At 58.4% G+C, this 23206-nt stretch overlaps 1 protein-coding gene across 1 annotated transcript in view; it reads right to left on the minus strand.

Annotated features, from left to right (window-relative positions):
* Positions 1-702: 702 nt before the first annotated feature.
* EPHA8 (EPH receptor A8) overlaps positions 703-23206 on the minus strand; it is a 35515-nt gene continuing 13011 nt past the window's right edge. Inside the window, exons 4-17 of the mRNA XM_027520984.1 lie at positions 15894-16049; positions 13475-13810; positions 10329-10453; positions 10089-10251; positions 8700-8793; positions 7246-7313; positions 6184-6348; positions 5800-5985; positions 5423-5484; positions 4651-4860; positions 3532-3681; positions 3254-3444; positions 2812-2985; positions 703-2679 (exon numbers count right to left, since the gene is read on the minus strand). Coding sequence (XP_027376785.1) covers positions 2565-2679; positions 2812-2985; positions 3254-3444; positions 3532-3681; positions 4651-4860; positions 5423-5484; positions 5800-5985; positions 6184-6348; positions 7246-7313; positions 8700-8793; positions 10089-10251; positions 10329-10453; positions 13475-13810; positions 15894-16049 — 2195 coding nt within the window. The 3' untranslated portion in view covers positions 703-2564. The remainder of the gene's footprint in view (positions 2680-2811; positions 2986-3253; positions 3445-3531; positions 3682-4650; positions 4861-5422; positions 5485-5799; positions 5986-6183; positions 6349-7245; positions 7314-8699; positions 8794-10088; positions 10252-10328; positions 10454-13474; positions 13811-15893; positions 16050-23206) is intronic.

The following is a 23206-nucleotide window of genomic DNA, read 5'->3' on the forward strand; positions in this document are numbered from 1 at the left end:
GAGGGGCAGGAATGAAGACCCTTCCCTCAGCTGGAGGGGTAGCTGGAGATCACTTATTTGCTCACCAACAAGCCCCCGGGGGTATTTTCCCCGGATGTCTGAGCCACTGACTCAAATGGACACAGCTGGGCTCTGCTCTGTCTCAGGCCACCGGCCTGTCTCCTGCCGCTCTTTCCTCTCTCGGGGAGCAGAGGCGTGTCCTAAGCCCCTGATATAACTACGGAAGCTGCCTGTATCCTGTCTTCCCTTCCCTGCCCTATAGCACCCAGGTGTCTCAATGGACTCCCTGTTCCCAGGGCAGCTGTTTGCATGGGAAGACCTTTCCTCACACAGTCCTCCTCCAGGGGAGTCCCCAAGAGAACGCGAGGTCAGGGCAATCAAGCTCCAGGGTTAAGCACCATCTGCAGTTCACAGAAGAGAGAATTAGGGATGCTTCCTAGCAGAGGATGCGCTTCGGAGTTGGACAAACCTGGGTTTCAATTCAGACTCCCATAAACTTGACTTTAGGCAAGTTGACTTCTGTATAACTCAGCCTCCTCTAATAACAAAATGGGCACATGAATCCTACCTCCTAGGTTAGATGAAGACCAGAGAGGGGGGGAAATGTATGGGATTCGTGCAGTAGGTGCACAGCATAAGGCTGCTCCTTCCTTCCCAGGAGAGGTCAGAGTTGTGGGGATGGAAAGAAACCGGAGACACAGGCAAAGATGAGGCAGAATTTATTCTCCTTGTGGGCGAGTACAAGGTTCAGGATGGAGCCCACAGAGAGGCAGGTCCCTGGGGTGCCCCACGCTATGGGCAGGGGCCACACTTTTCCAAGTGCCAGGCCCACTGTGTGCCCCCGGCCATGAGGATCCAGAGTCCAGGAACTGGGCAAGAGTGGGATGGTGGGAGGAAGACAGGGTCCTCCCCGGATCGTGTCCTGACCACGTTTCCGACTTCCATAGGAAGGAAGAACAGCTCGGCGATATAGTAATATAATATATAGAGGTGTAGAGAGCTGGCCGCGGCACCTGGGCGGGGCTGAGGCTCCCCGAATTATTGCAGGAGGGAGAGGGGGCTCAGTGCTGGCGTCTCCGCGGGACAGCTGTGCTGGCTACGGGGAGGGCTGGGCGGGGTGGGGGGCGCTGGGCTCGTCCCTCCCTGGGGGCTGGCAGGGCTCACCGAGTATCCTGCTTGGTGGGGTTCCGTGGGCCCTGCCAGCTTCCCCTGGGATGGGGCTTTCTCACCCTGGGTGTTTTTTTTTTATGTGCTTTGAAGACCATTTTTGCATTGTCAGGAGTGAGGGAAAAAAATATTCTGACATGGTAGAAAAAAGATATTTACATACCCTGGTGGGCCGCAAGGGGGAAGGTCAACTGAGTCGGTGGGGGCGGGGGGGGTGGGGTGGGGGCTTCCCAAGTCCCTCCCACCCACATCCGTCTGTGTGGGAGGATTTGGGGGAAAGAGCCCCTGGCTGAGGCGCAGCTCTGAAACTCTGAAGCTGCTGTGTGACCTTGGACAAGGCACACACTCCCTTGGTCTGCCCAGGAGGTGAAGGAGGGGTGGACTTGGGGCTGAAAAACTAGAATCTTATGGTCCTTGATCCTAGGCATGGGGCCGGGGGGTGGGGCTGGGGGAGCGCAGGCCAGGGCTGGGCAGTGACGTTGGCAGAGGCCCTTCCAAGTGAGAAGCCCTGGGCTGTGGAGGGGTACCAAAGACTAGGGGGAAGGTGGTGGCCCCTGGTCCCTGGCCAGGTAGTCAAGTTCAGCTGAGGGCATCGCGTGTGCGCCCTGGTGATGCCTGCACAGAAAGGGGCCAGGGAGGCTGGCCGGGAACCCTGTTTTCCTGTTGAAGCAGTGATGGGAGCCAGGTGGGGGAAGCAGGTGACCCCCGCCCCTACCAGCTAGAGGGAGGGCTCAGACCTGAGATAGAGCCGGGGGTGGGCCCACCCGGGCGGAGAACTAGGGTGGGCCTGGTGCTGGTGAGGTTTGGAAGTAGCCCCTAGCTCCAGCCTCCAGGTGTGCGGGAGGGGCTGAGCCTCTCCCCAGACCCTGTGGGTGCTGGGACCCGGGCCCACATTCGAGGGGCAGTGTCACACCGAGCTCCTCGCTCACACATCCTCACGCTTGTGACACGCTATCCACAGTCACACACACACGCGCCCCCAGCCTTAACGAATAAGCACAGTCACCAGAACTTGCACACATCCATGGGGGACCTGAAAGATGGGCACACACACACACACACACATGATCACATATGTTCACCAGGGCTCCCACGACCTCGTGAGAAGGTGAGTGCGCGCACACACACACTTGCACGCACACGGAGGCAGGTGAGCGACATCTCAGGGGCCTTGACGCTCCAGCTTCTGGGAAACAGAAGGCCCTCTGCCCTCTGCTGGGCGCCAAATCCCCTTCCCAGGTGGCCTGACCCCGGATAAGTCCGGGTCTTGCGGCGGCATCCTCGGTCTCCCTGGCACCTGAGCGGAAGGCAGCTGAGGCGGAAGGGCAGAGGCCTGGGACCGCCCACCTCGCGAGTCCTCCGACGGCGGCAGACGGGGCCCCGGGGCTGAGTTTAGGTCAGAGGTGCCGGCGGGGCCCCTGGGTGCTGGTCAGCTGGGCCCTCATGGTCTGGATGCTGCCCAGGATCTTCTTCTGGTGGCCCATGAGGGTGATGCCCAGGGCCCGCACGTCCCTGGAAAGGAAGGCGGTGCTGACCTGGGAGGCTGGGACCCCTCCTGGGAGCTGCCGTGCTCAGCGGCTCCGCCTCTGACCCCGCCCCCTGCCCTCTGCCCTCCTCTGGTCCCAGTAGGCCCACCACACTCACTGAGCGTTCATACGGAGCACCATGCCCAGGGAGGAGTAACCCCCGGCAGCGAAGTGGTCCCGGTAGCGGCCCATGCGGATGGAGTCCAGCCAGTCTCCCACGGTGAGGCCCCCGCTGCCACCCCCGCCCCCTCGGAGGTCAAAGCAGCTCCGGGCAAAGGCGGGGGGTGGACACCTGAGGCACAGGGGCCCTAGGTAAGGCTCCTGCCAGAGACACTGGCAGACTGGAGACACTGGCACCCGCCACCGTCAGGTTCGGCAGCAGCTAAGGGGTTTACCAGGGCTTGGAAGGAGAGGGGTGAACAGGGGTCAGGGGCCCAGGCTGCGTCTGGTCCAGGGGTCCAGGCTGAGTGGTCCCGAGGCCTGGACGAAGCCGGGGCCTTGTTCAGGGCAAGCGGGGAGGGCAGCCGGGCTTGGGCGGGGCTGGGGTGGGTGCCAGGCACCTGTGCACGGTGGCTGTGGCCCTGAGACTCTCAGGGCTGTGGATGAGAGAATCCAGGACACTGACGATCTGTGAGAAGCGAGGCCGCTGGGCGCGGTCTTTGTGCCAGCAGTCAAGCATGAGCTGGTGTAGCGCGTGGGGGCAGCCCATGGGCGCAGGCAGGCGGTAGCCCTCCTCCACGGAGCTGATGACCTGCGGGGGAACACGGCGCTGGGCTGGAGCGGCCCTCTTGCCCCCAGGCCCCAGAACGCCACTGCCCAGCCAGGCTCCGGCACTCACGTCCCGGTTGGTCATGTTCCAGTAGGGCCGCTCCCCGTAGGCCAGCACCTCCCACATGACCACCCCGAAACTCCACACGTCGCTGGCCGAGGAGAAGGTCCGGAAGGCGATGGCCTCGGGGGCCGTCCAGCGAATGGGGATCTTGCCTCCCTGTGACGGACACACACGTGTTGAGAACACCTCCCCAGCCTGACCAGGAGCTGAGAGCAGGGGTCCGGGCTGGGAAACTTGCAGGCTGGTTGGAGAGACACGGCCTCCATGACCTTCCACGATCACCTGTTCTGATGCGGGGGGGACCTGCACACGGAGCAGGAGTGGAGACTGAACGAGAGACAGTGGGTGGTGGGCTCAGCACCCAGGAGATGGTCAGTAAGAGCTGGTCAACAGGTTGCCTCAACAGGTTGAGGCAAAGAACTGACTCATAGGAAAAGAACCTGATGCTGGGAAAGACTGAAGGCGGGAGGAGAAGGGGACAACAGGAGGAGATGGTTGGATGGCATCACCGACTCGATGGACACGAGTTTGAGTAAACTCTGGGAGTTGGTGATACACAGGGAGGCCTGGTGTGCTGCAGTCCATGGGGTCACAAAGAGTCGGACGCGACTGAGTGACTGAACTGAACTGAACTGAACTGATGCCTGAACAAGTATGAAGCTCAGACAACGTGGTCTAGCAGGTTTCCAGCTCCCCTTATCCCCCTTCCTTTTTTTGGTTACAAAATCCTTTCTCTAAGTGAAACCTCAGTAGGTGAGACCCTAAGGGCCTCTGATTGATTGACCCTCTGATTGAGGCAGACCTCTGCACTTAAGGCCCCTTTCAAGAAGCCCAAATCCCCATAGAATACATTGTGAAAATGCTGGGGGGTTTTAGCCAAACTTTAGAGACAGATGCAGAGTAGATGTGTAATTCAGAGAGAAGCCAACTCTCCCCAAATCTCCCGGTGAGGGGCCGTGGGGACCAGCCCTGGTGTCTCCCCAGTGGCACAAAGGTGGGAAAGCTTGCACCCATTTGACAGAGGGGCAAACAGAGGTGCAGAGAAGAGACAGGACTTGCCCCAGGCTGGAGGCAACCCTGAAATTTCCAACCTCCCTAACGACATGCGGGGCGTGGGCTACGCACCGTGGTGGTATAGGCAGCATCAGGGTCGTCCTCCAGCACCCGGGAGAGCCCGAAGTCAGACACCTTGCAGACCAGGTTGCCATCAACCAGGACGTTGCGAGCGGCCAGGTCGCGGTGGACATAGCCCAAGTCTGAGAGGTAGCGCATGCCGGCGCCCACGCCTCTGAGCATGCCCACCAGCTGCACGATGGTGAACTGGCCGTCGTGCGTCTGCAGAGGGATGCGGCGCGGGCTTCAGGAAGGCTCCTTGAAGTTCACAAAGGGCCTCCCTGCTTAGGAAGCATGCTAGTGTCGAAGGCTTGTTCTCACGTCTCGTTTACCCTCACTGCAACCCTGAGAGGTAGGTAGGTAGGTGGGGTGTGAAGACTGGTCATCCACTTTGCCCAAGGGGAGAGGGAGACCCAGAGAGGTGTGGCCCTGTCTCTGACCACCCAACAGACACATGGCCCGGCAAAGGCTGGGAATCTCGGGGTTTCTGGCCCGCACCTCATGCCTCCCAGCTGGGTGGGGCCCTGGGAACCCACAGAGCCACTGCTCTTAGCCTGTGTGCAGGAGAGGGCGGCAGGACCCACAGCAGAGGGGCTTTCACGTGATGGGGGCTGAAAGGCACTTGGATGGACTGACCTGCTCCACGCCTAGCTCCCCCTTCCCCAAGTCTGTTAGGTCTAAGCTCTGGGGACGAGGGGGTATTTGGAGGCCTCACACGATCTCCCATCACCCAGACTGAACTTCCCTCTCCCGGCCCATGTGGAAAACAGAGTGGGGCACGCACCCTCAGGAATGCATCCAGAGACCCGTTCTCCATGTACTCAGTCACGATCATTGCCAGACGGCCTGGGGGGTGGGGCGGGGTGTAACAGGGAGGAAGTGGTTCTTGGTAGGGGATCAGGGCTGCAGGGCCGTGACCCCATGAACATGCCACCCCCTGCCCCACTATGAGCTGCCATGAGCTGGGCCAGCACCATGGGGCCCAGGGAACGTAGGGTTTCCACTAGGGTCCTGGGCTCTGGGTTACCTTCCCTGCCAAGTCATCCAGGGACCTGAACCAGGGGGACAGGGCAGGGCAGGGTGGTAGATGGATGGACCCAGAGCCCTGACCCCAGCAGGAGGGGCTCTGAAGGCTGAGGCTGTTTTCCGCCTGGCACCTACCGCGGGTGACGACACCTTCAAGGCGGATGATATTGGGGTGGTCAAACTGACCCATGATGGACGCCTCACTCAGAAAGTCCCGCCGCTCTCTCTCCGTGTAGCCGGCTTTGAGGGCCTTGATGGCCACGGGCACGTCCCGCTGCCCTGGCATCCGCAGCCGCCCGTAGCAGACTTCCCCGGACTCGCCTGTGGACCCAAGCAGGGCAGGCAGGGGGCAGACGGTGGGACCTTCCCCTCCTCCACCTGAACTCTGCACTTGACCCGTCTTGCACACCCACGTGCCTGGCCATGCCTGGCATCTTGGCGCCCTGCTCCCTCTGCCCGGCGTGCCCTTCTCCCAGGCACCTCCAGGACGTCCCCACATGCCCAAGCCCTGCAGCTCACCAGAGCCGATGATTTTCTCGATGTGGATCCGAGACGCCTCGATCTCTTGGGTGAAACCACGGCCCGTCCGGCCCGGCTCCTCGTAGGTGTGGGGTTCTGTATAGAACTTGGGCTCTGGAATCTTCCCTGGAGGGTGGTGCAGGGGCAGGAAGACCGGTGGAGGTGCTGAGGGGCCAGGAGAGAAGGGCCATCACTGGGGTCCCTGAGGACGTTCCCTCCCAGCCCTTCCCTGAGTCTGGGAAGGGTCTGAGGGTGGGGTGAGAAGCGTCTTCAGGAATCTCAGGATGTGGGGGGCAAACAGCAGGTGTCTAGTAAGTGCTTGCCAAGTGAAAACAGGGTCTCTATGGAATGGCTCTGAGATCTCTAGGGGATCTGGGGATTTCTAGTGCATTCTGTATGTCCGACATATTTCTGGGCTCACTTTCAGGGTCCTTAAGATCCTTTTCAATTGGTCAAACTAAGCCAAGGTCCTTATGAAGATCTTTCTCATTCCTAGGGTAGGAGTGTGACCAAGAGTGGTTTCACCACAGTACCGACTTAGGTAGATGGAAAGTGGTTCTCTAAAAGACTGGGTTAAGAAGGATTCTGAGGCCACATTCAGGCTCCATGGGAATCAGAACCATGATTGATTCTACCATGCGCAAAGAAGTGGAGTGTTGAGGTAGGTATCTTCATATTTGCCTTGTTTTCTGAGGTCTCTGCAGGATCCTGAAAAAGTTCTCTGTAGCAAGGGTTCTTGTCCACGAGTATATGACCAACCCCCCCACCCCCGCCAAAAAAAAAAAAAAAACCTGTGTGTGAACATGTGTGTAAGTGCAGAAATCTGTGCAGTTCTCTGAGAAGATCTCTAGAATCCTCTGCAAACGCAACAAAGTGGAACCGCAGCATGCCCCTGGGGGCTGGGGGCTGGGGGCTGTGGAAGATGCTGCTGTCTCTCTCTCCGGGGCTCTAGTCTCTTCTGCGAGCACTTTTTCCCTTCCCTCCTTTTTTCAGCCCCAGCCCAGCACTGACTCCTGCTCTGATCGCCCCTCTCCCCTCTGGACCTGGGGCTCCTGCACTCACCCTGCCCGTTCTGATAATGCATCTTCTCCTCGTCCGAGTGCTGGAAGGCCTTGCTGTAGCCGCAATGCCTGTGGAGGAGGACGGTCCTCAGCTTCAGCCCTGACCCCCATCAGCGACACGTGCGAATTCCCCCTTTCTTTCCCTCATCCCCTTTCAAGTCAGCTCCGGCCACCCCAGCCACTGCCCTTGGGACATCCTTGACATTCACAAACACGGCATGGGACTTCGCTGGTGGTCCAGGGGTTATGAATCAGCCTTGGAACATAGGGGACGCGGGTTCAATCCCTGATCAGGGAACTGAAGTCCCACATGCTGCAGAGCACCTAAGCCCATATGCCACAACTAGAGAGTCTGTGCACCGCAACGCAAGATCCCGCATGCCTCAACTAAACCCAACGCAGCCAAATAAATAAACATTTTAAAAATACTTCGTAAAAAAACACTGTATAGTTTACACAGTTGAGTCCACTCAGCCTTCACGGCAAAGTCTATGGTATTCCTGGCTCAATTTTACACAAAAGCACTCCCGGCAGAGGGTCTGGGAGACGAGGCTTCTGATGCCAACTCTGCCATGTGACCTCAGCAAGCCCCTTCCCTCCCCTGGGCCTCAGTTTCTCCGTCTATGGATGATCTTTCCAATTCTCGCTGAGCAGGATCCGAAGCCCACCCCGCCTCCCTCTGGAACCGAGTGGAGAGTGACTAAGAGCCTGGTCTTCAGTTTTCTAACAGATCTGTGTTCTGACACCTATTTAGCTGAAGTGGCCTCACCTCTCTGATCCCCCGTTTACTCCCTGCAGAACGAGGTCAGAATCTATACATCCCTGGGGCACCGTTAGGATTGAATGAGATGGAGGGGGTCACGCTGCAGGGAGACCCAGTGGGACTGGCTGGTGGGCGGACATGGCATGAGGGAACGAGAACCAAGGAGAATGGCTAGGTTTGGGGCTTGTCACGCCACGAACAGTGGTGTCACATTCTGAGACGGGGCTTGGGGAGGAGCTGGTCTGGGGGTGCTGTGTGTCCGAAACACATTTGAGTAGAGGTGGGAGCGGGCAGCTGGACCTCAGGGGAGAGGCCTGTGCGGATGCCACGCTTGGGGGGATGTCAGCGTGAAGGTGGAATTCAAAGCCGCGGACCCTGATAAGGTCACTGAGGAAAGGTGCAGGGTAAGCGGGTGAGAGAGGAGGATCTGGATGGGCCAGGGCCCTCCAGCTTTTGGAAGCTGGTTAAAGAGCTGGAGATGCAGAAAGACAAGGCTGGACAGGTGGATGGAAAACAGGAGGTGGGCCTGAGCATGGAAGGCGGGAGGGAAAAGTGTGCCAGGAAGGAGGGAAAGAACAGGTCTATCCGTAAGGGAGGCCCGCCCCAAGCACAAAGCGTCACTGGCTCGGCGGGGGCTGGAGATAGGCGGAGACACAGGAGCTCAGGGTGGCCGGGGGCCCAGGACCACCCACCTCTTCTTGCAAATGAGCAGGAGGAGAAGCACAACCAGGCCAGTGATGAGGGTCAAGCAGATCCAGACGATGGTCCGGGTGTCATAGCGGGGCCCTGCGTGGGGAAACCAGGGTCGTGGGGGCGGTGTTGCCTAATGTCTTATCCCTGGCCTCAGAGGTCTGGCAGCCTTCCTGGGGCCCAGTGGCAGCCTCCTCAGCTCTGAGAGTCGGGGCACAGGTTGCACCTGCCTCTGCCCCGACCCTCCCCTCTACAACCTGCCGCTTCAATATCCTGCTTCCCAACCTGGTGCCACCACTTCCTGGGACGGTGCAACCCGGGCAGAGTCACTAGACTTCTGAGCCTCAGCTTTCTCACCGATGAGTCCAAAACCACCTGCCCTGCCTGTTACTGTAAATGACGAAGCTGGGTGTACAGTGCATTCTGGCCAATTAACCCACAGCTTCTCCAGGGAGATCCCAGCATTACTGTGAGTTGTCAGACCGGAAAACTGAGGCCCAGAGAACTCAAGGAACTTGCTCAAGGACACACAGCATGGAGTCAGGCAGGATTCCTGCTTGGACGGTGCCAACGTGGTGTCAAACCTAAAAGCACTTGAGACACACAAGTTCCAGGGCATGCCAGGCAAGCGGCAGGGCGTCAACTCAGCCTTGGAAACCCGCTGTCCTAACACTGCCCCCTGGAGGGTGCTGAGCATAGGAGAAGACCCCAGTTGGCTGGAGATGTGGGGGGGTGGGGGGGAGGGCGGTGAGCAGAAGATTCCCAGGCTTGAATGTGCGCTGGAATCACCCCCAAGGGTTTTGATCCAACCAAAATTTCTGGGGCTCCAGTCCCAGGGTTTCTGATTGCAAAGATGTGGGGTGGGGCCTGAGAATGAGCATTTCTGACGCTTCCCAGGGGCTGCGGTGACTGCGGGTCCTGGACGATGCTGTGGGAACTGCTGTTCTGGAGGCGGGGGGTGGAGGGGGAACGATACTGGGGAAGGAGCACAGAGCCTGTCCCCAGGCTGATCAGATTCAAGTCTTGCTCTGCTGGGTCACCTTGGGTAATCTGTTTGACTGCTCTGACGCTCATGTTCCTCGCCTGAAAAGTGGGGAGGTGGACACTGCCAACTCCCTAGAGGGTCTCAGGGCCGATTAGAGGGTCATCCTGTCAGCAAGGAGCACCAGGGTCCTGCCAGTCATACTGATGCTCGGGAAAAGCCCGCAGATGATGGGCTGTTATGAGCTCTGTCACCCGGCGTGTGTAACCTCCCTTCTCTGAGCCTCAGTTCTTTTTCCACCTATGAACATGGCAATCGCTTCCCATACCGCCCCAGCGCCAACTAGCTCCTTTCCTCTGACCGCCACGACCCTGGCCCCGCGCCCTTGCCCCTCACTCCCTACACTCACGGGGTTTCCCGGTCTCCACCTCCATGGCCTGGCTGAAGCGGCCGCAGCCGGCCGAGGTGCGAGCTCGGACCTGGAACACGTAGCGGGTGCCCGGCTTGAGGCCCGAGACAGTGGCCCTGGTGGTGACCGCCTTGAGGGTGGAGTAGCTCTGCATCTCCTTGTCCTGCCCGTGGGAGGGGGGCGGTCAGCCTCGGTCCCCCGCCTGCCGCCCTCCCCTGCTCCCGTCCCCGTGGGTGGTACCTTCTCGTAGTACTTGATCTCGTACTCCAGGATGATGCCGTTGGGCTGTTCTGGCTCCTGCCACAGCAGCGAGACGCTGGTCTGCCCCGCTCGCTCCTGGCGAATCACCACCACCTGAGACGGGGCTGGGGCGTAGAGGATTGAGGGGAGGGGGGACTCGGTTAGGTCAGATGGATAGATGGGTGATGCTGAGGACTGGCCTGTGTGTCCCTTGCCCAGGCATGGCCCCGGGATGCTAGCTGGGACCACACTCACCCTGCCAAGTGTCCTGCCGCTGCCCCAGGAAAACCAGTCCCCTCTGCTCCTCCTGGCAAATGACCGCCAGGCAGCCTGGTCAGTTACGCAGGGTCAGCGCAGCCTGGCTCCCATCTAGGATGCTGGGCTGGGCTGGACCCACATGAGGCCTGACCACCCCAACTTCCACCGCCTCCTCCCTGGCCAAGCCGGGAGGAAGTTTGCCGGATCCCGGCCAGCCCTCCCGAGCAGCGCTTCCCATCTGCCCTGACGTCTGTGTTGCCACGTTGCCCGCCCCTGCCCAGGGCCTCGGGGGGTGTGCGGCAGGACCTCAGGACTGCTCAGAGAAGGAGGAAGAAAAGGAGAAGGGAGGGAGAGTCAAAGGAATGGGCACCCTCACTGCCTGGGTTTGGAGGGCGTGAGTGGGGTGGTGCTGGCTACTTAGAGAAGGGACATGAGCTGACCTGCTGCCCATGTAAGCTCAAGTACCCTGGCTGCCACACTAGATCACCCTTTCACCCCCTGGTTCATTCCCTCATCCTCCCATTTCATGCCCACCTCCTGCATTCTGGGCAAATGCCTCTGATGTGAGCCTGATGGGAATGTCATATGTCAACCCGGCCATAGCCAAATGGAGGGGACTGCTCTCGGAGCTGTAACCTCGTCCCCCCTGCCCCCTCTGGCCACAGCCTTCCTGTTTCCTCGCTGCTCACCCTCCAAAGGCTGGAGGACCCCTGATAAGAAGTCCTCACTCAGGGGAGATGGGGCTGGGTGAGTAGGAAAGAGAGGAGGGTCCTGGACCAGTTGGGGGTCCTCTAGCTTTTGGAAGTTGTTAGAGAAGAGTTGTTGGCCATGAAATTAAAAGACACTTGCTCCTTGAAAGAAAAGCTATGACCAAACTAGATAATATATTAAAAAGCAGAGACATTACTTTGCCAGCAAAGGTCCGTCTAGACAAAGCTATGGTTTTTCCAGTGGTCATGTATGGATGTGAGAGTTGGACTATGAAGAAAGCTGAGCACCGAAGAATTGATGCTTTTGAACTGTGATGTTGGAGGAGATTCTTGAGAGTCCCTTGGACTATAAGGAGATCCAACCAGTCCATCCTAAAGGAGATCAGTCCTGAATGTTCATTGGAAGGACTGATGCCGAAGTTGACACTCCAATACTTTGGCCACCTAATGGGGAGAACTGACTCATTGGAAAAGACCCTGATGCCGGGAAAGATTGAAGGTGGGAGGAGAAGGGGACGACAGAGGATGAGATGGTTGGGTGGCATCACCAACTCGATGGACGTGAGTTTGAGCAAGCTCCGGGAGTTGATGATGGACAGGGAAGCCTGGCGTGCTGCAGGCCATGGGGTCGCAAAGAGTCAGACACAACTGAGCAACTGAACTGAACTGAACTGAGAAAAGAGGGGTTGGCAGAGACGGAGGACAGGCCAGACAGGTGGATGGAAAGTGGGGGGTGGGCCTGGGCATGGAAAGCAAGAGAGCAGGGGAGGGAGTGACCACTGCAAGCTGAATTTCTAGGGATGGGCGGGCAAAGGCGTCCAATTGGAAGTGCCCAAAGGTGTCCACGGAGGAGAGGACACAGGTGTGTGAGCATGACAGTTCTTTTCAGGAAGCTTCCACGTGAAAAGAAGTAGTCTGGTGGCTGGAAGGGCATGTGGGTTCTTGGGAGGCTGTTCTTTTTAACAATGGAGCCCCTGAGCCGTGTGAGTAACTCCGGGTTCTCCTTCACCCCCGACTAGCTGGTCACCTGCCTCAGCCACGGGCAGGGGCAGGGCGTAATCCTCGCTGAGTCATCAGCATCGAGCGGAGAGCCTGGCATCTGATGGGTGCTCCACAGATGCCAGAAGAATGAGGGTCTCTTGGGAGGATGAAGCCTTGGCCTCTGGGAGGGAGGTGCCCTGGGCTCTGGGCTGGGAAGCTTGTTTCACCTGGGAGCGAGACAGACCTGGGTTCGAATCCTGACTCGACCACTTTTATGCGAAGACCCTGGGTGGCTCTGGGCCTCAGCATCCTCCTCGGTAACACAGTGGGAATGGAATCGCTGGGCCAGGCCTGCGTGGTGTTGGAGGACACGAAAGTGGGAGGGGTGAAGAGCCACAGGGAGCGTGCCAGGGGACTGTTAACGGGAAAGCCGCCACAGAGGGCTCTCGGGTCAGGCCGCTGCTTGACAGGCAGGACCCACCAGAATGCGGAAAGAAAGGGGCTACATTCAGCCCAACGACTGACTAGAAACAGAGAGCTAAATGGCTGTTGCCCAAACTAGTGTGGCCAAAACCATCCCAGGGACAGCAGTGGCCGCTGTTCTGGAAAACGACAATCAGAGTGACTTTATTTTTTAATGACATTTATTGAGCACGTACCATGGGCTAGGTGCTGGCCTCAGCATTTTTATTTCCTTCACTTAAGCCTCATGACAGTAATCGCACAGGTATGATTGTTCCTACTGCAGCAGGGAGAACAGTGGCAGGGGGGAAAGTTCTGGAACCCAGGCCTCGGATGGTCATGCTGGTCTACCTCGGGGCTTTCTGGATTGCTCCCACTTACAGGAGAGCTTCTCAGGTGGCGCCAGCGGCAAAGAACCCGCCTGCCAATGCAGGAGATGTAAGAGACATGGGTTCGATCCCTGGGTTGGGAAGATCCCCTGGAGGAGGGCATGGCAACCCATTCCAGTATTCTTGCCTGGAAAAGTTCATGGACAGAGGAGCCTGGTGGGCTGAAGCCCACAGGGTCACAAAGATCATGTGTTCTATTTTTCTAAGGGCATGAAAAGCCTGTAGCTCGGCGTCCTGGTCAGGAGGACAGGGTTAGACAGGTGGGCACTTGCCCAAATGCAGCCTGCAGCTCTGAGGCTGTGGAGGGCGAGGGCTGGGGAACTGGGGGACCAGCACCTCCGCCTACCTGCCTGGTTCGTGGTGATGTTGACCACGGCGGCCCGGCGGGGCTCGGGGCTCAGGTCGGACACGCCGTTGACTGCCTCGATCCAGAAGGAGTAGTTCATGTGGGCCAGCAGGTTGGCCACCAGGAGGCTGGCCTGCACCAGGCTGGTCTGCTGGGGCACGAAGCGGGTGCCACTCCCGCACGTCTCGCAGTGGCCCAGGGCCCACGGGCAGCGGCGGCACACAGCGTTGTAGGTGATGTCACTGCGGCCGCCCCGGTCCAGGGGAGGGGCCCACTCCAGGGTCACAGACGTCCCGTTCACGCTGGAGATCAGATTCACCGGTGCCGAGGGGGGCCCTGGGGCGTACAGAGAGACAAGCGGGCCTGGTGGGTGTTCTGGGCTGGTCTAGCTTCCCCCACCAGATCAGGGAAGAGCTGCAGTTCCCCGCGATCCCTCGGGATGAGGGCACACCCACTGGATCCTCTGGAAGCTCCCCGAGGGCAGAGCTGGTGTCTCTGCCCTCAGAGTAAGGAGCGCAGTGTCAGGGTCTGGGCACGGAAGCCACCCTCCCCATGCAGGACCACAGGGATACTGGGGTCTGCTTCACAGAAAGTCTGCTTCACAAACTTTTCCTCCAGAGTCGGGGAGAGGCTGCACACAGCAGTCCCCCCGGGTGAGATGCTCCAGGCACTTGCATTCCACACTCCACTCCTTAACCCCCGCCTGGACTCCATGTAAAGGACATGGAATGCTGTGGTGGAGGAGAGTGGAGCCTGTGTCCCACGAGACCCCTCCCTCCCCACCATCCCAGGGTGGGCCCCCCCAGCTTGGTCAGCACAAGGACATTGAGGAAAGGGGTGGGGCTGAGGGCTGGGGGCTGGGGTAGGGTCCCGGGGGTGGGGGTTTGAACAGAGGTGGAGGGGGGGTAATGGAGACCCCCGAGGCTCAGAATCCCAAACAGGGAATCTTGGATTTTAAGAGAACAGAATCTCAGAATCACAGAGAAACCTTCGAATCTGCAGGGTATGGAAGGCAGATGTCTAGCCTTTCATAAGCTTAACATTCCTAGAAGTGGAGGGCACTGCATCGTGGATCTGGGGAGAAATTGGAGTCCAGCCAGCTGAATGCAAGTGTCCACAAGCGAGAGCTGGGCTCACTCGGCCTGAGGAGCCCAGAGTGGTCACCATGTCCCTCGCCTTCCTCTCTGAGCCTGCAGGTGCCCCAGGGGGCAAAGGGACACAGGAGGGGAGGAACCGTGGAGGGAGGGTGTGTGTGTGTGTGTGTGTGTGTGTGTGTATGTGTGATGTGGTGTGTGGGTGTATGGTATACGAGTGTGAGTGTGTGTGCATGTATGGTATATGAGTGTGTGTGTGTGTATGTGTGGTGTGGTGTGTGGGTGTATGGTGTATGAGTGTGAGTGTGAGTGTGTGTGTGTGTGCATGATATATGAGCACACCTGGCCCTCACCGGCCTCTGCAGGGGGCCTGGGGCTGAGTGGGGATGGAAGCGGGGGCAGGGGACATGGAGATCACGCTGGGGGATAAATTCTAGGGCAAAGTTCCTCAGCACTGCGTCAGGCCCCCCTCACGCCATCCCAAGAGCCCAGGGCGGGCGAAGTGGGGAGAGGCTGAGCTGGCTGCAGCTCCTCCCAGCCGGGCTGGGGGTGACAGGCCTCTCCGGGTGAGGGCAGAGACCAGGAGGCCAGTGAGGAGCTGTATCAGCAAAAACACTGACAGACACACAGCCCTGCGGGCCTGGGGTCCGGGTCCCTCGGAGTGCCCCAGGTACGGGCATGCGCACACGCTCTCCAGGCACACGTCTCCCTGGCTGGCCAGGTGTGTACACGCCAAGCTCACAGAGCTCCACGGGAACTCAGGAGGCCACTGCAGGTACCCAGATGCACACACGTGTGTGCACTGTACACCTGGGGGCACAAGCACTTGATCAGCTCACGCTCTACGCAGGCATCTTCTGTCCCCCCCACACAATAGCAGCTCCTAGAACTCAGGAGCTCCTACCAGTGCATCAAGGTCATCACTGATGGGGGGCATCTTCTGATACTCGCCTTGTCTCAGGGGCAACCCCCTCCACACCGCTTGCCCACCCCAGCCCCCGGGACACTGGCATGACCACTGGTTCAGAAGATGCCCATGGTTACCCAGTGCTGGAAAGGAAGGAGTCCAGCTCTTGGTCTGCCCTTCAGAGCAGAGAGGACAGACCGAGGGAGGAAAGGCAAGATTTCCCTGGAGAGATGGCAAGTGACCGACGACAAGAAGCTGTGGGCCCAGAGAGGTCAAGGGCATGGTGGAAGGGTCGGAGTCACCCCTGGGCCCAGACCGATCCCTGGCCTGACAGTCACCTGTCCCTGCCTCACCCGCAGAGACCTGGCTCCCTGGGGGCACGGGGTCCTGGTCTCTGGGGCCATGGGGCGGTACTCACGGGTGCAGGCGGCGGACGGCGGGTCCAGCGCCGCCCGGTAGTAGCTGAGGTCGCAGCGGCAGGCCTGGGCGGCAGGGGCCGCAGAGTGGCTGTGGGGAGGGCAGCGGGCGCAGAGCTGGTCCCCCGGGGCCGACTTGTAGAAGCCCAGCTCACAGGCTGTGGAGGAGAAGGTGGCCTCAGGTAAGCCAGCTGGGCCCCGCTGACGGGCCTCAGGGATGGGGCTCTCAGGCTCAGGGCTCCCAGGGGACAGTGGTCCAGACCTTCAGCATCACCCCTTTCCTATCTCATCTGCAGGTGTGGGGTCTGAAGCTCAGAGGCAGCTGGTGACTTCCACAGGGCTGCACGGCAAGGCAGGGGCAGGGCAGAGGCTGGGACCCTGACACCTGAGAACAGCCCCACAGCTGGCTCAGGAAGAAACCTCTCTGAAGGCCCCTCATCTCCAACGACCCCTCCCGCCCAGGCTCCCAGGCTTTGTCCCCCTCACAGGGCACCACGAGCTTCGGGGGCAGGGGTCACGGCTAAGAATCCAAAGAAAGTGAAAGAAAGTTGAAGTCACTCAGTCGTGTCTGACTCTTTGCAACCCCATGGACTGTAGCCTACCAGGCTCCTCCATCCATGGGATTTTTCCAGGCAAGAATCCTGGAGGGGGTTGCCATTTCCTTCTCCAGGAGACCTTCCCGACCCAGGGATTGAACCCAGGTCTGCCTCATTGTAGGCAGATGCTTTACCATCTGAGCCACCAGGGAAGAATCCAAAGGGGGCCAAAAAACCCCAGGAATTGGTCCTGCGTTGGGCGGGGGGGACAAGAAAGCCACCCAGGGAATGGGGGTGGGCGGGAAACATGGCTGGAAAAAACGAGTGATGAGACCAGAGGTCCCCAGACGTGCGCAGACATGGAGGCGTCCCTAAGAAAACACGGACCCTGGGCCATCACAGTCACCGAGTTAGGAGAGTGAGGGGTGTGGCCTGGGAAGCTGTGTCTTACAAGTGCCCCAAGCGATGCCGACCATCTAGGAATTGCGGGCTCCTGACGCTCCCAGAACCTGCGTCACCGTCGCCGTGGCTGGGACTGACGCATCTCGCATCTGACCCTCTCCACCCTCTGCCTCACCCGCCATGAGTCTCTGCCCTGATGGCCAAGCAGCCTCCAGCCCCACTGCCCCAGCCCCAGCCCACCCCATTCCTTCTGCCCGTTTCCAGGAGAACCTCATCTACACCAGGCTCTGAGCTGGGTGCCAGAGACACAGCCTTGAACAAGGTCCGCATGGTCTCTGCCTTCAAGAAGCTGGCCTTTTTCAAGGTGGGGAAGACTCAGTAAAAGCAGCTGTGATCATTTCCAGAAGAAAATAAAAGCTGAGGATGTGGCAGACGGTAAACGGTGGGCGGAGCGACCGGCCCTGAGAACAAGTCAGCCGTACAGGGAGAGCAGTTGAGCGTGTTGGGGGTTCTCGAGTGACACTGCCGATCCAAACCCTCGCAGGCTCCCCGTGGCCTCAACAATAAAGCCTGGCATTCAAAGCCTCCTGGAAGCCCCCGTCAGTGCCACCTCTCACACCCCCCTTTCTCAGGTCGAACTAGAGGACCAGCCAGTCTCCGTACTCCGTGCCTCAGGGCCTTTGCACATTCTGTACCCATTCTCCTCATCTCCCTGTCGAATTCTTTCAAAATTCCTTTTCACTGTGCCTTTGATGCAGCCTTTCTGGACACCTCCACACACACACAAACACATACAGGCACAGACGCGACCACTCCCCTCTGTCTTTGCATCCCTGCTTAGTCTGACCACCTGCAACACTACGGCTGTGTTTTTTTCATCTGTGTATCTGACTCTCTCTCCTCGAGGGCAGATGATCTCTCTGAGTAGGGCCTTATTCATCTCAGAGTTCCTAGGGTCTGGCCCAGCGTAGAGCTGCCAACACTGGTGGGAATTTTCAAAGTGAGCTAATCCTTCCATTATCTGCTCTGAGCAGAGACAGACCCCAGGAGTTCAAGAGGACCAAATGCCACCCCGAGCGGCGGCTCCCAGCTCCACCTGTGGAACTGAATGCTTTGAAACAGGGACCACCAGGAAACACTGGGCTCTGTCTCTGCCGAGTCCTGTTTGGGAAAACTTGGGGCTTGAGAGAAGCTTCATTTGATTTGATTGTATCTCTTGATTATAATAGCTAAACTCTAGTTAATTTGTAAAATTCTACAAACTTGGGAGGAAACTTGCAATCAGGAGACATGATGATGTCCTTAAGTTGCTTCCCAGACTCAAGAGACTGTGAAGCCAGAAGGCTGGAGAGTCGGGGAGAACGTGGTTCAGTTTTGAGACTTCTTCCCTGGCCTCTGGGGAGGCCCCTGACTGGGGCCAGGTGCTTGGAGTTGTGGGGGGGCTCCTAGCTGATATCTTGTGACCTTGCCTCTCTTCCTGGGAGCCCCCCAGGAGGCCCAGTGCTGGGGTACAGCCCAAGAGCGTCCTTCTGAGCCCAGGAAGCAGGCAGAGGAAACAGGCTTTACACTTCGCCAGCAAATATTTATCCTATCTGTTGGTGAGCTAAATGACGTTCTATCACACTGGAATCATCCGATCCACATCGATTAATGTCGTGGGAACCACCTGCTTATTCTGTCTCTCGTCTGCTCCTTCACCCACATTCACCGAGCTTCTGCGATGAACTGGAGACAAACAAGAGCTAACGCTGCTTTCAGGGAGCTTTCTGAGCAGTGAGGGGGCAGACCAGTCCACGTGCGGTGTGACATCTCCGTGTGACACATAGCACTGAGGAAGCGCCCCAGGACAGCCTTTGTGTTTGGAGTCCCGGACCATTCAGAGTTCAGCGGGTCTTCCGTCAAGAGCAGAAACTCAGGAGCAGGCTGCCTGCTGGGCTCCTTTGCTCATGCAGTCCCCTCCCTCCCTGAGGCTAAGTGACACTGGGCAGGTTGCTGGGCCTCAGTGTCTCCATCTGGAAAATGGGGATAAGAATATTTCCCACCTCTGAGGGCTGTTGCGAGAATGACAGGAGTGAATACATGTGAATTCACGCCAGCACAGTGCCCGGCACTTGTTACTACCACCCTACTTAGTGGGCATGAATACAACTGTTTGGCAGAGAGGAAACAGAAGCTCGGGGGAGCTTGAGGGCCTCGCCCCAGGCTCCCAGCTGAGCCAGGATGCAAACCCGGGTTGAGAGGGAGCCTCCGGAGCCGGGGCCTTTCCCCCACCAGCCTCTCAACACCCGGCCTCGGCTTAGAGGCAGCTCCGCCATCCCGCCAGTCCACGGGGGGGTGGTTCTCTCACGCTCGGCTAATACCCATATGGCTATAAAGTGTCAAGGCTAGATTAATCCGCTCAATGAAAATAAAATAATCTTTAATAAGAATACTAATCACCAGGCCTCGGGGAGCCCGGAGACCTGGAGGCAGAGCCGGGAATTAATGGCCGAGACAGATGGAGCGGCTCTGGGCTGGGGCCCGCAGACCCAGGGAGCTTCCGGCGTCTGTGGTGCCTGGTGTCGGCCGCAGGCCAGGAGGGGCTCCCACCCCTGCCGAGGGCACCTTGCCCGGGCCGCCTGTCAGGCCGGCAGCTGCCGGGGGCCCCGGCCACCTCTCTCCTCTCCCCTGCGAAGAGCTTGAGATTTGACAAATAAGGTGTCTGCCGGTGGCCGACCAAAGGAAATTAATTCTAAATCAGATTTTAAACACAGTCAGGAAGGCAAAGGAGCTCGTTGTTCATGCTGCCCCTTCGAAATGAGATGCTCTGATATTTATAGAAAGATGATTAGGGCCGCAGAGGGTGGCTTATACTCTGCATCCAGGTGGCAGAAAGGACGGTGCTAGGGACTTGGGACTCTGGGTGGCTGCTGCGTTGCACGATGTTCTGAGAGGCCCTTCCACTCTCTGGATTCAGGATGGGGGGGGCGCAGCCACGTGGGTGGCGGGGGGAAGGTAAGTGGGTCAGGAATTGGGTGGTGTGGGGAGTTTTCTGGTCAGGAGCTTGGGAGATTTGGGATTCAATCAATACTGCTAGCTGTGAGCTCTCGGGATGTTCACTTGGCCTCTCTGGGCCCTTTCCCCCACTGGTAAACCACACTAGCTCCGCCCGGCTCTGACGTGCTTCCGTGGGTCCCCGAGGCCTGAAGGCGGTCTCAGGAAGGCTTCTAAAAAGCCACGTGATTGGGCTAGTCCCCTCTCCTGGGCTCTACTGTCATCTCTGTAAAACCAATGGCTGCCTGGCCACGAGGGTGAGACCACCGAGACAGGAGCCTGACGGCTGTCGCCATAGCCCTGGCCACTGTTGCAGGCCTCAAGCTCTGGGTCCCTTCTCCTGTCGCTAGAAAGAAGGTGGAGGGGCACTTGGGCAGGGGAGGCCGGGCCCCCCTTGCTCAGCCCTGTTTGCTCAGAGAGAACTGCCCGATGGAGAAGGCCAGGGCCCCACGGGTCTCCGGAGGTCCCTCTCAGGCTGGGTCTGGGGCTGCAGCTTTGAGGTCATCTCAAGTAGATCAGCAAAGGCACGCCCAGTCTGTGCCCAGCTCCTTTTAGGCCCTAGCCCTCCCAGTTCGCGGGCTACCCACCAAGGAGTGGGTGGGGGTCCCTGGGCCCCCACAGGGCCGCTGGCCCCGGGCTCCCATTAGGCGAGCACCTCAGTTTTGCACCTGTGCTGCTTCTTCAAAGGAGGCCAGCAGACACTGAACACACCCACCAACAGGGTTGAGAAACGCCTTTCCCTGTGTGATTTAAAACTGGCATCCTGTCCCCAAACCCCACTGCCTGCAGTGCACGATGAATTAGTATTTTTTTTATAAAACCTGTAATTATCTTGCAACTGGCATAATTATGTTGTATTGTGATTTAAATGTAAAAATCAAAACAGGCTGCAATTCCCTAACCCTGCTTTGGCATTACTTTATTATTTTTTATTAATGTGCCAGAAGTGTGAGGAAATGGGAGTGGCCTTGACTTCTCCCAGCTCTGGGGACGTCCGGCTGCTCAAGCGTTGGGGTTTTCACCAGGACTCCTGCCCTTGACATGCTGTGGGTCCTTGGGCAAGATGCATTCCCTCTCTGGGCTTCGCTTTCCATCTCCACCAAAAAAGGAGGCTGGAGCAGTACCTCTGAGTGAGGCCCCCACCCTGAAGTCAGGAGGACCAGTCTCCCTCGAAGGGCAAGGATGCACGCTGGACAAACAAGTGGCCTGGTGTTCTCCCTGGCTCAATCCAGGGCTGGAGACAGCTGACCTTGAGCAGGTATCCACAGGCCGGCCCACCCGACTATTACAGCTTATATAGTCCTGGTTACTAACTGTTTTAATGTTACCCCAGGGAGGTGGGAAGCAAGGCTTTGCAGAGGGCTTTATGGACAGAGGAAGCTGTTCAGGGCTCTGGAGTGAGAAAACATGGGATCAGATCCCTACTCTGCTACTTAAGTTGAGGGGACTCAGTTTTCCCCTCTGTGAGATGGGGATACAATACCTAGCTTTGAGGACTATTGTAAGGATGAGAAGCTGTGAACTCCCTGGAGACAGGGATGCCCTGTGCCTCTGTCCCCTATGCATGGATGAGTTACTGACATGATCTGTATGAAGTGCTCGTTAAAGTGCCTGGCACATAGCAAACACTTGAAAACTTGTCTCTAAGAGATTTTATTATCCCCATCAGAACACGGGGATGTTGGGAACTGGGTCTAGTGGGGAATGCAGTCGGGATGGGCCAGGGAGAGGTGAAAAGCCTACACGTAGCTCAGAGCAAGATAGACCTGACTTGCTACAGGTCCACCTCTCATCAGCTCCACCTCTCATCAGCTGTGAGACCTAAGCAGGACACGATCTCTTGGGCCTCAGTTTCCCCATCTGCAAAATGGAATTATAATACCTGCCTTGCTACAATAAGCCAATGAATTGATGTCCTAGGAATCCCCTTGGAAGCTGTAAAGGCGATAGCAATGTTTGTTGCTACTGTTACCCAGCGGGAAGTTGAGAAGTACAGGGATGTCTATGAAGGAACCGGGAGAGGCTGGAGGACTGGGGAGCCTGGCAAACTAGGCCACAGAGGGTAGAACCAATCCGGAAACAGGCAAACGTCCTAGAAGATGCTTTGGAGTTTAGGGCCCAGGAGAGTGAACTTATAGCAGTCAGCAGGGTAAAAAAAGATTTAAGGGCTTCATAGACGGAACTAGTGGTAAAGAACCCACCTGCTAATGCAGGAGATATGAAAGACATTGGTTCGATCCCCAGGTTGGAAAGATCCCCTGGAGGAGGGCATGGCAATGCACTCCAGTATTCTTGCCTGGAGAACTCCATGGACAGAGGAGCCTGGCGGGCTAGAGTCTACAGGGTCGCAAAGAGCTGGACACAATGGAAGCGACTGAGCAGAAGGAAACCGGACAGCCCCAGGGAAGGGCCAGAAAGGGCCTGCTGGCTGGACGGGAGAATCTGGTCCTGGATTTCCTGGGCAAGACGACTCCTAAAGTGGACGGGGTGGTCTCTGAAGCCCCCTTGAGCATCATCTGAAACGGCCAGCCTGTGTCCTGCTCCTGTGAGCACCCAGGGGCCTTCCTGCTGGCTAGGACAGAGGTATGGTGCTGAGAGGCCCGAGGGTCCCTCTAACTGTGGTCCCGGGGCCTGTGTAGGAGCAGCTAAGGGCTTTGAGGATATTCTGAGTGTCTTTCAGGGCCCCATCCCAGTCTTCCCCGAGGCTGTCTGGGGCACAGGCCCTGGTCTCTCTGATCCCCACCCAGGAACATCTCCTTCCCCAGGAGAACCAGTGGTTCCCACGGCAGGCTTCACCAGGCTGGGCTGAGTGGCTGGCCTGCCATGTGTCCAGCCCCTGGGGAGATCAAGGGATGGCAGAGGGCAGCCAGGCTAGGACCAGTAACAGCTGGGGCACCAGCTGTGTGAGCTCACCAGCCCTCCCGGTGTTCCTGGGCTGTTGGGGTGCCTGGCTGCACCGATCCAAGATGCGTGTCTGCTGACCACACACACACGCACACACACACACGCACACAGCCTGGACTCTGGGCCCTGCTCCTGGTCTGTGACATGGGAACCCCAGCAGAACACCTGTGGGAACAGGTGCTATTTCAAGACCCAGAGGCTCTCGGCTGTGCCCTCCCCCACATCTCTAGCTGAGTTCCGCCTGCTCGCGGGCAGACACACCCAACGCACCCGGACACACCCTGGCTGTCCCCGCCCGCCTATCTTCACAATGCCCCTGTACGCCACGCGTGCGCTCACCCCGAGCCCAGATTCCAATCGACACCCCCTCCTCAATACCGTGGCAGTTCAGTGGTTCTGAGTCTGGACTCTGGAGACAGACTTCTGAATTCAAATCACAG

Source organism: Bos indicus x Bos taurus, chromosome 2, assembly GCF_003369695.1.
Source record: "Bos indicus x Bos taurus breed Angus x Brahman F1 hybrid chromosome 2, Bos_hybrid_MaternalHap_v2.0, whole genome shotgun sequence".
NCBI classification, from domain to species: domain Eukaryota; kingdom Metazoa; phylum Chordata; class Mammalia; order Artiodactyla; family Bovidae; genus Bos; species Bos indicus x Bos taurus.